Source organism: Marmota monax, unplaced genomic scaffold (assembly GCF_021218885.2).
Source record: "Marmota monax isolate L192 unplaced genomic scaffold, Marmota_monax_Labrador192_F-V1.1 WCK01_AAM20220418_F8-fsc00159, whole genome shotgun sequence".
Taxonomy (NCBI): Eukaryota; Metazoa; Chordata; class Mammalia; order Rodentia; family Sciuridae; genus Marmota; species Marmota monax.
Window position 1 is genome coordinate 3,731,733 of NW_026694999.1, and position 17,913 is coordinate 3,749,645.

Genomic DNA, 17,913 nt, shown 5'->3' on the forward strand with positions numbered 1-17,913 from the left:
TGGGTTAAAATACAATATTTTATTTTTTTCTCACCTAAAAAACAAGCAACCCAGAATTAGGATATACATAAGCTTCTCAAATTTACCCTAATAAAATTTTGAATATTTGTACAATTTCTACAGAAACATACAGTGTATCAAAATCTGCATAAATCAAATTTATAAAATGTGTAGAAATGCATAGTGATATTATCAACTTACAAAGCAAGGATATGGGAATTATTTCCAAAGCAGCCTACAGTAGAAAATAGTCATTATGGCAGCAGCTTCTGATGTTTTTCACGTTTGGTAAGGTTTCTGATTTCAATATATAGAATCATGTTCATAAAGTATCTTCTTTTAACGAACTGCACAAAAAAATTTAATTTACCCATAAAATTACATGCACAGTTCATGTGCCACCTTTCTTAGACCTATGCATAGATAACAAGGTTATAATCTATTCAACATGGAAAATGGGGCCTATTTGCCAACACAAAGTAATTAAAGTACCAATTCAATTCTCTCTTGGTTTCTTTTTTATAGTTGATTTTGCAATTATATAAGCATATAAATGTATTTCTTTTAAAATATCCCTAGAAATGGATGAACATTAAAATGGCTGAGCACAGATCAGTAGCAAAATACAAACTGAAAACTCAAAATTTTGAATAAAACTGTTTAGGATGTTTAACTTTTACTCTCCAAATTTAAGAACTAAGTTTGGATGAAACAAATATGTAGGCTTTTCTTTTAAACAGATGTAGGATTCTTTCTTTTTTAGGCTTTAAAAATATTTCCCCATGGCAGTAGTTTTTTGATTCCTTTCACTGTGATGATACCATGATTACAGATCAAAAATGCTTAATTTACTTGCCATTTTCCACCTTATCACATTTTTTTAAGCACCCAACCTAAGCATTTTAATCTTTTGGGTAATAAAATACTTTATTTAGACATCAAAATTGAATACACTATTTGCAGTATTTGGTTCTCCTTTAGTAGGTACTGTCCTAGTAAATGTTTAAACCTAAGCAAATCTTTTCACTGGAAAAATGCTAATAAAAATACACTTACTAAAAAAGAAATTAAGAAATACAAGAGAATTAATACCCGATTCAACAGAAAGTAATTCACAATTGTTAATGAGTGGTATTCTTAGTAATTTAAAATATATATAGGGAATTTCATTTGGATGAAGATAAATGAAATATCAATTCACTCTTGGTTTCATAGGTTACACAACTTAGGATGTAATGCACAGGAATTTTATAAGGCTTAATCTAAAAAGGGCTTAGAAATTCTTACCTCAGCCAGAATGAACCTTTGACGTGTTTATTATAGCAGTGTTTTATTGTTTTGGGTATCCCCCGCCCTGCCCAAGTTTCAAAACTTAGATTTATTTATAGCTTTCTGTATCAACAGGTACCGGGGAAAAGTAAATCCTAAATGTAGGAGTACAATTTTTCTCTAGTTGGAAGATCCCTTTGCTACCCTAAGAGTTGGCATGAACAGATGGCACTGAGAATGCCAGCAGGTCTGGGTGGAAGTTAATGCCACACAATTTTTAAACCCCATGTACTAAAGCCTTAAGATGTTACATATCATCATTTCTTACTCAAGCCACATAACATTCAACTTCATAGCAAATGGCAGCACACAAATTCATTTCTGAGACGTCTAAGTATTCCTGATACAGGTGACAATTCATTCCATCATTACCATCCTATAAATCTCATCAAAAGGTCTTGAAAAATATACTGAGAAATGAAAGAGGCACTAAATGTGTTGAAATTCACCTTTCAAAAAAGCAGCATGACTGTGAAGGAAGGCCACCTTGGCTAATAACCTGTGGCAGTGCTTCAAAAAGATGTAAAATTAAATAAAGACACAAGAGGTTGATAATCACCAAGTTATATATGAAAGTCTGGTTACTACAACCTTTTTTCAAGTGTTTAAAAAAAAAAAAATCAAACTGCCTTTCAGACCCCTGAGTGTAATCCCAAAGAAGACAACATGCTTTTAACTCTGTTCCCACAAAACAGAGTTAAAGGCACAAATTACCAACATCATCTTAAAACAAAACAAAAAAGATGTAAACATCTACAAAGTTTAAGGTAAAAGCAGTTTTGTAAACAGTAACTGCAGATGATAATGTTACTGTAAAATCACAGTTTATCGATGTCCTTCAAACTGATCAGGAGGTTCCAGGTTTGGAGCTGTACAGAGTTAATAATAATTGTTGCAGCAGGTTTCAGGCGGTTTTCAGTCCTGTATAAATTTACTTGTCAGTAGGTAGATTATTGGTTTCTTTTATTCTTTCTAAACACTGTGGATATTATTCATTTCCCACTTTTGAGTCATTTTACTAGAGTCACAATTAGAGATGAACACTTGATGTAGGACCTCGGAGCGATCTAAGCACTTTCCTGAAGGAATGTGAGTAAATCTGTGCAGGTTCTGGAAAACACAATAAGGAAAAATGAGTTTTAAATTTGGACTCTTTTGATAGCCCTGCTATTAGCAGTCAATATCTGGCTTTCATAAGGAAATCTTTCAAGCCTACCACACCTCAGACTTTGGATTTTTCTTGATTGTCAGATTTCTAGGTCCTTTCATTGTCTGTTAAGTCTTAACATATTGCTGGTACATCAAATTCAATGTGTACAATCCTAAGTTCATCATCTTTACCCTTAAGTCTACTACTTTGAGTTCCTATTCTGGGCAAAAATGACAATACCACTTTCCAGTCCTCAGAAAATACTGCACTTTTCTTCATTTGTTTGTGTTACACCAGTTATCAAGAACTAATATTTGTAATGTTTCTGGTTTATATTTTTTCCTTCTCATCCCTACTGACTATACCTTATATTAGTCTTCATCATACGTTGTAAGTTGTTTTACTATAACTCAGTGTTTCTCAAAGTGTGGTCTGCAGACTATCCAAGATTAGATCTATAAGGTGAAAACTATTTTCAGAATACTAAGAACTAATTTACCTTTTCAATGTATTGACATTTACACCATTGGAATAAAAGCAATGGAGTAAAACCACTGGAGCCTTAGCATAAATCAAGCAATGACACCCAAATATGCTAGTAGTCATATTCTTCACTGCCACATTCAGTTAAAAAACCAATCTTGGTTTTGTTTAAGAATTGCTTTGGTTAAGTGGTTAACACTTATTAATCTTATTAAATCTTGAACCTCAAGTCTATTGTTCAAAACTACTCCAAGAGATGGAATGGGAAGTATGTATCAAATATTTCTACACAATAAAGTACAATGGTATTTTCTGGACAAGCACTTGTATAACTGATGTGAGGGATGAACTACCTGTTTTTTTTTTTTTTTTAATGAAATGTCACTGTTACTTGAAAGAATAATTCATCAACAAACTATGATTATTCAAACTTGGGTAATGGGTAGAGATTTTCTCAAAATTGAAGTGAACCTGTCGCTTCAAGGAAGAAAAAAAAAAAAAAAAAAACCTGACAGTGTCTGTTGTAATTGAAAAAATTTGAGTCTGCAAGCAAAACTTGAGTTTTGGAAAACCTGTATCCATCACCATGAGAACTGACAGCTTCACAAAAAGACCTTTTTGATGAAACCAGTAGTGGTTATATTTGTGATTTTTGGACATTGTACAATGAAATGTATTAACATTTGAAAGATTTATGTAACTTAGTAAAAATTATTTCTAAGTGAGCAATGCATGATGTTTAAAGCTCATATGGATAAAAGATTCAATCTCAAGGCCTTTCAGGGGCACTTTGTGAATGGCATCATGCCCGTGGAATAAGGTGTTTGGGAAAACAATGCCCACTTTGCTAATGTGACACAGATTGAAGATGCTGGCTCCCTGTGGGCAAAGTTGAAACTGCAGAAGGCTTCAGAAAGATGGCAGCCTGACACTGAGGAAGAGTATGAACACTCCAGTGGGAATGTTGTGAATAAGAAAACATAGGAAGATCTGAAAAGATAAGGACTGCTTAGAGTACAGGATGCAGCTCAGCCTTTGGGCTTGCCCAGGCTTCCCTGAGATCTGCCTTTTTTATTTTTCTCAACTGAATGCTCTTAAAGACTCTGCTACAAAGTCTTATGGTCTGACATGCTTCTTGTAGAAACAGGTCATGCTGGAAGACTGCAAGGTTGTGATGTGTTGTCTCTCATATATATATATATATATATATATATATAAAGATCCTGTGGGAAAATAAAATTAATCCCTTGTTTAAAAGAACGTAAGGAAGACCAATGGATTTTAATGTTTAAAACACAATCAAATTTCAGTGATATGATTTCAGATTCTACATTGTCAATAACTTTCTAACTATCAATTATTGAATTGCAGTGCAGTAACAAAGAAGAGTCACAATTTTCTGAAAAGATTATTAAATTATCCCTCTCAAACTGCATGTTTGTGTGTGTGGCAGGATTTTCCTCTTGTATGTCAACTTAACAAATTTCATTTGAATACAGAAGCAATATGAATCTAGCTGCCTTCTATAAACCAGACATTAAAGGGATTTACAAAACTCTAGAATATAATATTCTTCTATTTGCATGTGTGTATATTTTTCATTTAAAATATGGTATTTATATTACCATGTAATAAGGTGATTAGTCTTACTTTTACATGACTTAAAACAAAAAATTTTACAAATTTCTCAGATTTAATTTCTAATGCTGGAAATATTATTAGTGATAATCTACCTAAACAAAAGCTGTTTGAGAGGGAGTTTCAATAATTTTGAAGATTGTAAAGAAAGTCCAGAGATCAGAAAGTTTGAGAATTGCTGCTGGAGCTGACCTTGCTCCATCAGTTCATATCTTGCAGTATTTTTCAGGATTATTTTCCTGAAAGTATCCATTGTTTCCTATTATTATCTTTCTCAAATAATCTCAATCACTCTCCAAAACTGACAAAATGAAGTTCAATATTCTTTCTGATAGTGCATAATTTACAGATACCAAACAAAATGAGATTCTCAGAATTTCCTATATATTTTGATGGCATACCTCTGCACATCTACCTTTCTTATTTATCTTCCATGGGAAGTTTTTTTCTTTTGGGAAGTGGGGTTTGGGGATTGAACCCAGGGTCACTTTACCACTGAGCCATAACCCCAGACCCTTCTACTTTTTTATTTTGAGAGAGGGTCTTACTAAGTTGCTTAGTTACTAAGTAGCTGAGGCTCGCCTTTAATTTGGAATCCTACTGCCTCAGTTTTCTGAGTCTCTAGGATTACAGGTAAGTACCACCACACTTGGATTTCCATGGGAAGCTTTTTGTATATTTCAGATCCGGTGCAATAATACTTCCTCTGTGAAAATTGTCAGAAATAATTACTTCTATTAATCTCTCCTTTGCACTCTGATGACATTTTGCTTATTTTTATTACTGAATTTTTCTTCTCTGACATTATAGCATAGTGTGTGGCTATTTTTCAGACTCTCAGACCATCTATTGTGTCACTGAATATTAGCGAAGACTTAGCAGAGTCTGATGTACAAAAGTGCATTTAATTCAGTCTCCTTTAAAATATCTAAAACAATATATATTCCATTTTTTATCCATCACTTTTTTTTATTGGTGTTGGGGAATGAGCCCAGGGCTCTGCTCTACCACTGAGCCACACTCCCTACCCCTATCCATTACTTTTTGATGGTTATTTCTGGTCTACTAGGCTTCTTCTACTATTATACTAATATTGTTCTCACTGATCTCTACCATTCACTGCTATTCATTTTTCTTTATGAAAATAAATGCTCTGTTCTTCATGGTTTGTTAATCTTTTTCTTAACTTGTTATAAGGGAAAAGAGTAATTGACACATATTTACCACGTTTGTTAATTATCTATGAAAGATGATAACTGGGAATTATTAAGATGGGTCATAATATTATTACTACATAGCAAATAAGTGCTTACATGACAGATGGGTATGATAACAAATATTAGATGAGTAAAGTTGAGTGTTGCCATGTTCTTTCAGTTTGAAAAAGCATTCCAAATGTTTTATCTCATAATAAATTGGTTTATTTTAGTCAAATCTAGACTGTGAAAACAATCCATAACTCACTTTGATTATTCATAATTTATGTTTGATCCTCACCTTGTCCTAGAGCATTAAACAGACACAGCTGAAACAGAAAAACTATCCCAGAAATGTCATGTGAAAATCCGACCTTTAATACAAGCAAATAGATACATTTATCCTGTTGTTTTTAATTAGCAAACAATGATAAGGAAGGAGAGAAGGCTTAAGCATCCTAGTTTTATTTGTTTGTCTCTATCTCCACCTGCTGGACGACATGAAATACTAACCACACATTTTTTATGGTATTAATACATTTTACTTTAGTGAATGAATCATTTAGATTTTAAAAATCCAACTTTGAGCCTAGAACAATGGTGAGGATTACTTCTAGAATACTGATTTTCCTGAGTTACTGAAATTAGCAGTAGGTTTTCATGAACATCACTGTGACCTCATTATATGACAATATTATACCAGAGAATAAAAGTGATGCCTCATTATAAAACAATAATTCACCCAGTACTCAGGAGAACCTGTTCAAATGACTAAATGAGAGGAAAATGCAAGTCATTTTGTATGTAGGTTTTAAGATTTATTCATCTAAATTCCATGCTAGTTGCTATTGAAAATCAAACAGCATAAAACAATATTTTAAGAGTTGAAACAATACCTTGAAGTACTGCCATTCCTTAAATTCATTTAGATTACAGTGCATAATCATAACTTTTGTTCCATCAGGCCCTTTTGCCAAACACTGGTCATACTGCATGAGCTGATTTGCTTCATTGATTCGGAAAAGCTATTAAGAAGAAAAAAGGAAACAAATAACAGAGGCAACTTCCCTACTCATATGCACTTTACAAAAAAAGAAGGAAAAAAAAGGAAGAAAGGGAGGAAAGGGAGAAGAGGGAGGGAAGCAAGGAAGAAAGGAAGAAATTAAATTCCTATAATAAAGCTGAATATCTAACTTATTGTTTTATAGTTTTGTGTGTTTGGAACTGTTATTCCGCAGGCTGAAGTTGATGAAGATCTCTGTAAACACTTAAACAATTGTGTTCTTTAGCCTCTAAAATACAGAATGGGTCATTAACACATACTTATTATGTATTATTATGTGAGAAAATGAAAAATTGTAAAGACCTGATAATATTTCATAATCTAAATTAGACATAAGAAAAATACCCAAATAAGGTAGTAAGAAAATATATTAGTAAAATACATTACTGTCAGTGATACTCTACTTTATTGAAGTGACAAGTACCTACTCAGAAAATATTTTAATCTCTTACATATAGACATCACTCCTAGATTCTGCTTGTTATGTCCAAGACTGCTATTATTCCCTTACTTAAGTGATGTTTTAACATTGTCAATTCTTTAAAGAATGTTTTATTTTATCAGAACAAAAATACTGGGCTTGGGGATGCAGCTCAGTGGTGGAGCGTTCTCCTAGTATGCATGAAACCCTAGGTTTGATCCTTGGACAGGAGAAAGCAAAAATCAAACTGAAAACAAAACTAAATCCTGTGATCAATAAATCCTGCATCTCTCAATGCTGACCAATGTATATGCAAAACAAGGTGATGTACCTGATTTCCTCCCATCCTGTGGCAGGGTCCAAGTTCAACAATACCTCCATTTGTTTTTCCCATGCTATCAATGCAGTAAGCAGTTTCAAAGCCTCTGATCTAAAAATATAAACAAAGGATCAAAAAGCAAGAAATGCTTTAGTTCTTTAATAAGCCCTAATATCAGAGTAAAAGATTTTCATGTTAAATATTGCAATTTGCAAGGGAAATCTGGGGGTGTCTATTGCCAGGTTATTATGGCATTGTCAGTCTTTAAGTCATTTTGAGCAAACCAGTCATCTTTGAAATTCTGATCTTGAAGTCAACACTGGGATGAGCTCAAGTAAGGGTAGAGGCCTTAAAATACCACAGGGGAAAAAATAAAATGATACCATAAGTACAATTTCAGAATCATAACAATTCACACGAATGAGAAACAAAGAGAATAAAGCTACCTTACCACAGTGGCAAAAGACACTGGCCCTAGGAATTTAGAGCAGAAGTGGATTTGTAAGAACTCACAGATAGCTTGGGGCACTATTTTTCCTAGTTGTCTCCAGGAGTCTCTAGGCAAACATCATGGCACAGAGGCCTGGCAGTGAGGTTTTTCTCTAACTTTGGATAATATAGATGAAAAGCAAACACAGATTTCCACCTCTGGAATGGAACTTTGTATCAAAATAACTACTTTTAGAAATACTATATATTTATCTCAATTATGCATCACTATAGTATTTGAATAAAAAGTCACATTGATTCATTCCCAGCAAATATTTACTATGTACTATGAAGAAAGAGTTTTTGAAGATACAAAGATGTGTAAGTCAGGGTCCTCCATACCCTCACAGTCTGTAAGGGGATACAGGGCTAAGTGTCAGCCTGTAGGGAGGATCTGGAGGAAGCAGTCTCTCACCCTGCATGAGGAGCTCTGAAGACTGCCCAGGAGGTATTTTTTATTATAATTATTAGTGCATCTGTACAAAATAATGGGTTTCTTTGTGATATTTTCATACATGCATATAACATACTTCAATCATATCTACCCTGTTACCCTCTTAAACTCTCCTGGGACCCTCTCCCAGTCCATTCCTAATAGTCCCCCTTCTACTTTCATGTCACAAAGACATCTTTTGAATAGATAGGGTTTTACCCTGTAATGTTCATGAAACGCTGAGAAATGAAGTGTAAAGGGCAGAATGGGGAGAGTTGAAATGAAAATGAATTTAGAAATGAGATAGTAAAAGGAGGACAGAAAATGCTATCCATCCATTCATCCATTCACTCATCTATTCATACATTTACTCATTCATCAAATACTAAGTAAATACCTATTGTGTGTCAGGTATGTTGTAAGGTTTGCTACTCCCGTGAATAAAACAGACTCGAATTTCTAGGGAAGGAAAGAGACTACATGCAAAAACAAAACAAAAACACCATAATAGTCAAATTATTATGTTAATTACAGATAAGTGCCATGGGGAAAAAAGGAGAAAAGAAGAGCAAGTTAAGTGGGGAAAGGGCTAGTGAACTGAGGGGTGTACTACATGGTAAGTCTCACTGAGAGGGTGACAAGTGTACAAACTTGAAGGAGGTGCACAAGTTAAGACAAGTCCGCAGATGTTTAAAAGAAAGCAGTGTGGGCAGAGGGAACAGCAAAGGCAGGAGTACATCTGGAGGAAGCCTGAGGACCAGTAAGGCCAATGGGACTGGAGTGGAGTGGAGAGCGCAGAGCAGGTGAGGCGAGAGAAACAGGGCAAGAGGTGCAGGCCTTGGCCATCAATGAGGAGGTTGGTTGCCTTTGCCTGAGAGAATGGGGTGTGACTGCAGGTTTTCCAACAGAGGGGAGACAGGACTTGACTTGCATTTCAAAAGGCTCACCCTGAGTTCTTGCAGTTTAGAACAGGCTCTAGGAGGTCAAAAAATTTAGTATTGGTCAGATTTGATGGTGACTTAGACCAAATTAAGAACTGGATGTGAAGTGTACGAGGATTCAAAGAAGACTTTTAAGTTTTTGGCTTGAGCAATCCATCAGCAGAGATGGGGTGGGGAAGGAGAGATGGAGTTCAATTTTAAGTATATTGAGTTTGGAATGTCTGCTAGACATTCAAGTGGAGTCATCAAGTACACAGTTGAATATACTTGTCTGGGTCCTAGGAGAGAGATTTGAGTTGAAGATGCATATCTGAGAATCATCAACAGAATGATAGTGCTAAAGCCATGAGACTAGATAAGATCAGTACAATTCATCCCTCTCACAGAGAAGAAATTCTGAGAGATTAAAAGATACCCAAAATGTGGTCTGAACTCCCAAAAGCTTATGCTTCACTTGGAAGTCAAACACAATTTGCTGTAACTGGAAAGATGAAATAAGAGTACAGGAGAGAGAGGTGTGGTAGGAGGAGGTATTGAAATGAACTACCAACAAAATAGTTCAATTTCCTCATAGACACCCTATTTCTACTCTACATTTCCAAACAGGGTGATTAAAAATAAACTATGAATCAAATTATATTAGCGTTTTTTTTGGGTCTCACGACCTTTGTGGTATCCTGTGAAAGTGGTTTGCCAGTGGTTCCTTTCTGCTGAGAATATTGGATCTTCCTTCTGCCTTTGTAATTTCTACTATCTTCCCTTTTTCAGGGGGACTCCAGCTCTGGTACATGTGACCTCCTGGCATTTCCTGGAATTTGCCTGTCTTATCCAAATCTCTAATGAATGACTTGCACAAGAATCTGTCTGTGGTCGCTGGTGGGTGCGGCGTGGGGACGGTGACCAAGATGCCAAATCAGGATTAGGTACTAAGCAAGTTTAGGTACTCAGCACTGAGTCTCCTAGGGACCTTTTTTCAACATGGCGGCGGGCGCGGAGAGATCAAGTCTCTGACCTCTTCAGCTGCACGGGCATAGGGAGTCGTAAATTGTCTAAATGCTGTTTGCTCAGGATCACTAGGCAATGCTGAGCTGACGTGGATCTGGGGCGAACAGTCTGGGCCCCTCAGAACACACACACCAAGCCCGGATCGGCTGCATTCAAGTTCGCCTGCTTCTCGTGACTCAGCACTAACGATCCCGCTGAAATAACTGGTCGGCCCATCTGAAATTATAGAGGTAAAAGCCAACCGAGCCTTCATAGGCAGTGGCCACAGGATTGAAACGGAGCTTGGGAAAGACAGTCAGGACCCACCCGTTGCATTGGTCACCCGGCAAAGGGAACAAACGGTCACCATTTGCACGGGATACCACCATGGCAGAGAACTGACGTCACGGGCGGAGGAGATAACTTCATTGAAACCAGGGCGACAGGTGTGTAATCCCCTAGCCATCTCTCTCCACACAGCGGGGAAACCTTAAGGGCCCCTCCCAGCTCTCCTGTGAGCGCGATAGCCAGACCGAGGGAATCAGGAGTGGCGCGGAACTCCCGGCTACCGCTCCCACCAGTGCTGACAACTGAGGTCTCTTATACCAGCTACCGGGGGCGTGGCTACCGGAGGGAAAGCAAATTCGCTGGGGGTTCTGAGCCCCAAGCTCTACAAACTTAGGGTCTGAGGGAGGCAAACATGGAGAGTGTGCCCAGGCGTTTATGAAAACAGGGCTCCCAGGAGCAGCAGACCTGGCGTGTAGCCAGTATTGTGGTGAGCGTCACAGGTGAGTGGGGCCTGGCTTGAGGAAACACAAGACAAGGCCCTAGACACTCAGGATTGGAGACCCGCCCAGTCTGGGAGGAAGAGCTGCTGCACAGTGAATGGTTCCCTCCTATTGGAGGAGAAGCTTGGCCCAGTGAGCACAGCTCCACCTACTGGAAGAGAAGTTAATAGAACTCTATGCATTTATTATTATTATTATTTTTTTTTCTTTTTCTTTCATTTTCTTTTTTTTTTGTTGTTCTTTAACTTTTTTAAATGTTTTTATATTTTTTAAAATTCTTTTATTTTATTATTATTATTATTATTTTAAATTTTAATTTTCATTTTTTATTATCATTATTATTTTTTTAATTTATTTTTCTTTCTTTCTTTATGTTCTATTTTTTCTCTTTTGTCTTTTCATTTCTTTTCAATTTTCTTATTCCCCATTCCTTGAATTCTACCTGCCTACTCCCATTCTCTTTAGTGACTTCTTCCCTTCCCTTCTAATATCTTTCCTCCCAAGCATCAAATAAATTTATAAGAGTAAACAGTAACTCAGCAGTCAAACAGAACAAGAAGTAACATGAGCAGCATAAAAAAGCAAGTAAGAAAAGGAGTACAAACAATGAAGGACAGCCTAAATATTCAGGAGGACCTAGAGTCAGCAGAAAAATGGTCATATAAAGAACTCAAGGAATACTTTAGACAGATGGAATGGAACCTTAAAGAGGATACGAGACAGCAAATCCAAACAGTGAAAGAACACATTGAAAATGAATTACATAAACAGATAAAAGAAGAAGTTAAGCATATTCATCAGGAGATAGAGATTATAAAAAACAAACAAACAATAATTCTAGAAATGAAGGAAACGATAAACCAAATTAAAAACTCAATTGAGAGTATCACCAACAGAGTGGAGCAAGTAGAAGCCAGAACGTCAGATAATAAAGATAAAATATATCATCTTGAAAAGAGTCTAGCCAACTCAGAAAGGCTGGTAAAAAAACCACGAGAAAAACATCCAAGAGATATGGGATAACATAAAAAAACCAAACTTATGAGTCATTGGGATAGAGGAAGGTACAGAGATTCAAACCAAGGGAATGAGTAACCTGCTGAATGAAATAATTACAGAAAACTTTCCAGAAATAAAAAAGGAAACGGATATACAAATTGTAGATGCATACAGGACACCGAGCACACAAAATCACAGTAGACCAACGCCAAGACACATTGTTATGAAGATATCCAATATACAGAACAAAGAGAAAATATTAAAAGCTACAAGAGAAAGGAGGCAGATTACATTCAGGGCCAGGGGTAAACCAATAAGGTTAACAACGGATTTTTCATCACAGACGCTGAAAGCAAGAAGATCCTGGAACAACGTATTTCAAACACTGAAAGACAATGGATGCCAACCAAGAATTCTGTATCCAGCAAAATTAAGCTTCAGGTATGACAACGAAATAAAAATCTTTCATGATAAACAAAAGCTAAAAGAATTTGCAGCCAGAAAACCAGCACTGCAAAGCATCTTGAGCAAAACACTACACGAGGAAGAAATGAAAAACAATAACCAAAACCATCAGTAGGAAGTGCCTCTGTAAAGACAGAAGGCGGGGGGAAAGCTAATCATGGAGAAACAAACTAAATTAATAAAAAAAAAGAAGATAAATAATCAAACATGGCTGGAAGTACAAACCATATATCAATAGTAACTCTAAACATTAATGGCTTAAACTCTCCAATAAAGCGACATAGGCTGGTAACATGGATTTAAAAAAACAAATCCAACAATATGCTGCCTCCAGGAGACACATCTGATTGGAAAAGACATACACAGGCTGAAGGTGAAAGGTTGGGAAAAAATATACCACGCACACGGTCCTCATAAGCAAGCAGGGGTGGCCATCCTCATATTGAATAAAATCGACTTCAAGACTAAGTTAATCAAAAGGGATAAGGAAGGACATTATATACTGTTAAAAGGAACCATTCACCAACAAGACATAACAATTATCAATATTTATGCACCAAATAATGATGCTGCGACGTTCATAAAACAAATTCTCCTCAAGTTCAAGAATCAAATAGACCACAACACAATAATTACAGGTGATTTCAACACACCTCTCTCACAATTGGACAGATCCTCCAAACAAAAGTTGAATAAAGAAACTATAGAACTCAATATCACAATCAATAACCTAGACTTAACTGACATATATAGAATATATCAACCATCATCAAGTGGATATACTTTTTTTCTCAGCAGCACATGGATCCTTCTCAAAAATAGACCATATATTATGCCATAGGGCAACCCTCAGTAAATATAAAGGGGTGGAGATAATACCATGCATTTTATCTGATCATAATGGAACGAAACTGGAAATCAATGATTAAAGAAGGAAGGAAAAATCCTACATCACATGGAAAATGAACAATATGTTACTGAATGATCAATGGGTTACAGAAGACATAAAGGAGGAAATCAAAAAATTCTTAGAGATAAATGAAAATACAGACACAACATATCGGAATCTATGGGACACAATCAAAGCAGTTTTAAGAGGGAAATTCATCGCCTGGAGGTCATTCCTCATAAAAAGGAAAAACCAACAAATAAATGAGCTCACACTTCATCTCAAAGCCCTAGAAAAGGAAGAGCAAAACAACAGTAAATGTAGCAGAAGGCAAGAAATAATTAAAATCAGAGCAGAAATCAACGAAATTGAAACAAAAGAAACCATTGAAAAAATTAACAAAACTAAAAGTTGGTTCTTCGAAAAAATAAATAAGATCGACAGACCCTTAGCCATGCTAACGAAGAGAAGAAGAGAGAGAACTCAAATTACTAACATACGGGATGAAAAAGGCAATATCACAACAGATGCTACAGAAATACAGAAGACAATTAGAAATTATTTTGAAAACCTATATTCCAATAAAATAGAAGATAGTGAAGACATCGATAAATTTCTTAAGTCATATGATTTGCCCAGACTAAGTCAGGAGGATACTCACAACTTAAACAGAGCAATATCAATGGATGAAATAGAAGAAGCAATCAAAAGACTACCAACCAAGAAAAGCCCAGGACCGGATGGGTATACAGCAGAGTTTTACAAAACCTTTAAAGAAGAATTAATACCAATACTTTTCAAGTTATTTCAGGAAATAGAAAAAGAGGGAGCTCTGCCAAATTCATTCTATGAGGCCAACATCACCCTATTCGGAAACCAGACAAAGACACCTCAAAGAAAGAAAACTACAGACCAATATCTCTGATGAACCTAGATGCAAAAATCCTCAATAAAATTCTGGCGAATCGGATACAAAGGCACATCAAAAAAATTGTGCACCATGATCAAGTAGGATTCATCCCTGGGATGCTAGGATGGTTCAATATACGGAAATCAATAAATGTTATTCACCACATCAATAGACTTAAAGATAAGAACCATATGATCATCTCCATAGACGCAGAAAAAGCATTCGACAAAGTACAGCATCCCTTTATGTTCAAAATATTAGAAAAACTAGGGATAACAGGAACTTACCTCGACATTGTAAAAGCTATCTATGCTAAGCCTCAGGCTAGCATCATTCTCAATGGAGAGAAATTGAAGGCATTCCCTTTAAAATCTGGAACAAGACAGGGATGCCCTCTATCACCATTTCTATTCAATATAGTTCTCGAAACACTGGCCAGAGCAATTAGACAAAAGAAATTAAAGGCATAAAAATAGGAAAAGAAGAACTTAAATTATCACTATTTGCGGATGACTTGATTCTATACCTACAAGACCCAAAAGGGTCTACAAAAAAACTACTAGAACTAATAAATGAATTCAGCAAAGTGGCAGGATATAAAATCAACACGCATAAATCAAAGGCATTTCTGTATATCAGCGACAAAACTTCTGAAACGGAAATGAGGAAAAACACTCCATTCACAATATCCTCAAAAAAAATAAAATACTTGGGAATCAACCTAACAAAAGAGGTGAAAGATTTATACAATGAAAACTACAGAACCCTAAAAAGAGAAGTAGAAGAAGATCTTAGAAGATGGAAAAATATACCCTGTTCATGGATAGGCAGTACTAACATCATCAAAATGGCGATATTACCAAAAGTTCTCTATAGGTTTAATGCAATGCCAATCAAAATCCCAACGGCATTTCTTGTAGAAATAGAGAAAGCAATCATGAAATTCATATGGAAAAATAAAAGACCCAGAGTAGCAAAAGCAATTCTAAGCAGGAAGTGTGAATCAGGTGGTTTAGCGATACCAGATTTCAAACTATATTACAGAGCAATAGTAACAAAAACAGCATGGTACTGGTACCCAAACAGGCGGGTGGACCAATGGTACAGAATAGAGGACACAGAGACTAATCCACAAAGCTGCAACTATCTTATATTTGATAAAGAAGCTAAAAGCATGCAATGGAGGAAGGATAGCATCTTCAACAAATGGTGTTGGGAAAACTGGAAATCCATATGCAACAAAATGAAACTGAATCCCCTCCTCTCGCCATGCACAAAAGTTAACTCAAAGTGGATCAAGGAGCTAGATATCAAATCAGAGACTCTGCGTCTGACAGAAGAAAAAGTTGGCTCTGATCTACATACTGTGGGGTCGGGCTCCAAATTCCTTAATAGGACGCCCATAGCACAAGAGTTAATAACAAGAATCAACAAATGGGACTTACTTAAACTGAAAAGTTTTTTCTCAGCAAAAGAAACAATAAGAGAGGTAAATAGGGAGCCTACATCATGGGAACAAATTTTTACTCCTCACACTTCAGATAGAGCCCTAATATCCAGAGTATACAAATAATTCAAAAAATTAGACAATAAGATAACAAATAACCCAATCAACAAATGGGCCAAGGACCTGAACAGACACTTCTCAGAGGAGGACATACAATCAATCAACAAGTACATGAAAAAATGCTCACCATCTCTAGCAGTCAGAGAAATGCAAATCAAAACCACCCTAAGATACCATCTCACTCCAGTAAGATTGGCAGCCATTATGAAGTCAAACAACAACAAGTGCTGGCGAGGATGTGGGGAAAAGGGTACTCTTGCACATTGCTGGTGGGACTGCAAACTGGTGTGGCCAATTTGGAAAGCAGTATGGATATTCCTGGGAAAGCTGGGAATGGAACCACCATTTAACCCAGCTATTGCCCTTCTCGGACTATTCCCTGAAGACCTTAAAGAGTGTACTACAGGGATACTGCCACATCGATGTTCATAGCAGCACAATTCACAATTGCTAGACTGTGGAACCAACCCAGATGCCTTTCAATATATGAATGGATTAAAAATGTGGCATTTATACACCATGGAGTATTACGCAGCACTAAAAAATGACAAAATCATGGAATTTGCAGGGAAATGGATGGCACTAGAGCAGATTATGCTTAGTGAAGCTAGCCAATCCCTAAAAAACAAATACCAAATGTCTTCTTTGATATAATGAGAGCAACTAAGAACAGAGCAGGGAGGAAGAGCAGGAAGAAAAGATTAACATTAAACAGAGACATGAGGTGGGAGGGAAAGGGAGAGAAAAGGGAAATTGCATGGTAATGGAGGGAGACCCTCATTGTTATACAAAATTACATATAAGAGGTTGTGAGGGGAATGGGAAAATAATCAAGGAGAGAAATGAATTACAGTAAATGGGGTAGAGAGAGAAGATGGGAGGGGAGGGGAGGGGGGATAGTAGAGGATAGGAAAGGTAGCAGAATACAACAGTTACTAATAGGGCATTATGTAAAAATGTGGATGTGTAACCGATGTGATTCTGCAATCTGTATTTGGGGTAAAATTGGGAGTTCATAACCAACTTGAATCTAATGTATGAAATATGATATGTCAAGAGCTTTGTAATGTTTTGAACAACCAATAATAAAAAAAAATCATATTAGCTTTTTGTTTAAAATCCTCCCTGGCTTCTCACCACCCTTGGGATAAAGGCCTTCCTTCTCACATGCCTACCACTTCTGTCTCATTTAATCCCCTCTTTTCTGCTTACCAAACATGCAAAGCATTTCCTGATTGGAACCTTGGAACTCACCATTTTCTTTACCTGTAACACTCTCCCCTGGCTCTCTGATGTGCTTGCTCTTTAACATTCAGATCTCAGATTAATTGTACTTCCTCAGAGAGGCCTTCCTCACCCTGTCCCCCAACTCCTCCTGACAGCATCCCAGGTTTATTTCCTTTTGTAGCTCTCACCACCTCTCTCAATTATCTTTGTTTTTTGTTTTCCTATTTTGTTTTGGTGTCTCTATCCACAAGTTCCCTGAAGGGAAGGGCCTTGCTTGTCTGGTTTTCTGTCTCGAAGAATGACTGACACACAGTAGGCCCTCAACCAATATTTGCCAAATGCATAAATAAGCATGGGCACATAGACTTGAAAGTTCACAATACTTTTAAGGTAACTGTGAGGCAGCAGTATAAGGTACTTGGGTGAGTACAATCAGAAATGAGGCTAAAAAGACAAGTCTGAAGAAACAGAAATGACAACAAGCATTAATGTCTTTGGTTGATTTTAATAGCTTTTAATTATCATTATTAATTTATTTGACAAGCACTGTTTAAGTGCCCATTATATATTGGGTCCCTGCATTAGTTTATTATAGCACACTGGGGGTGGAAGTCCTGAAGTA

The 17,913-nt window shown here is 36.4% G+C and overlaps 1 protein-coding gene across 3 annotated transcripts in view; it reads right to left on the reverse strand.

Annotated features, from left to right (window-relative positions):
• Nucleotides 1–17,913, reverse strand: part of Galnt7 (polypeptide N-acetylgalactosaminyltransferase 7) — a 142,915-nt gene continuing 125,002 nt past the window's right edge. For all 3 annotated transcript variants that reach the window (XM_046427536.2, XM_046427535.2, XM_058573677.1), the window contains exons 10-12: nt 7,612–7,710; nt 6,693–6,821; nt 1–2,439 (exon numbers count right to left, since the gene is read on the reverse strand). In XM_046427536.2, coding sequence (XP_046283492.1) covers nt 2,302–2,439; nt 6,693–6,821; nt 7,612–7,710 — 366 coding nt within the window. In that variant the 3' untranslated portion in view covers nt 1–2,301. The remainder of the gene's footprint in view (nt 2,440–6,692; nt 6,822–7,611; nt 7,711–17,913) is intronic.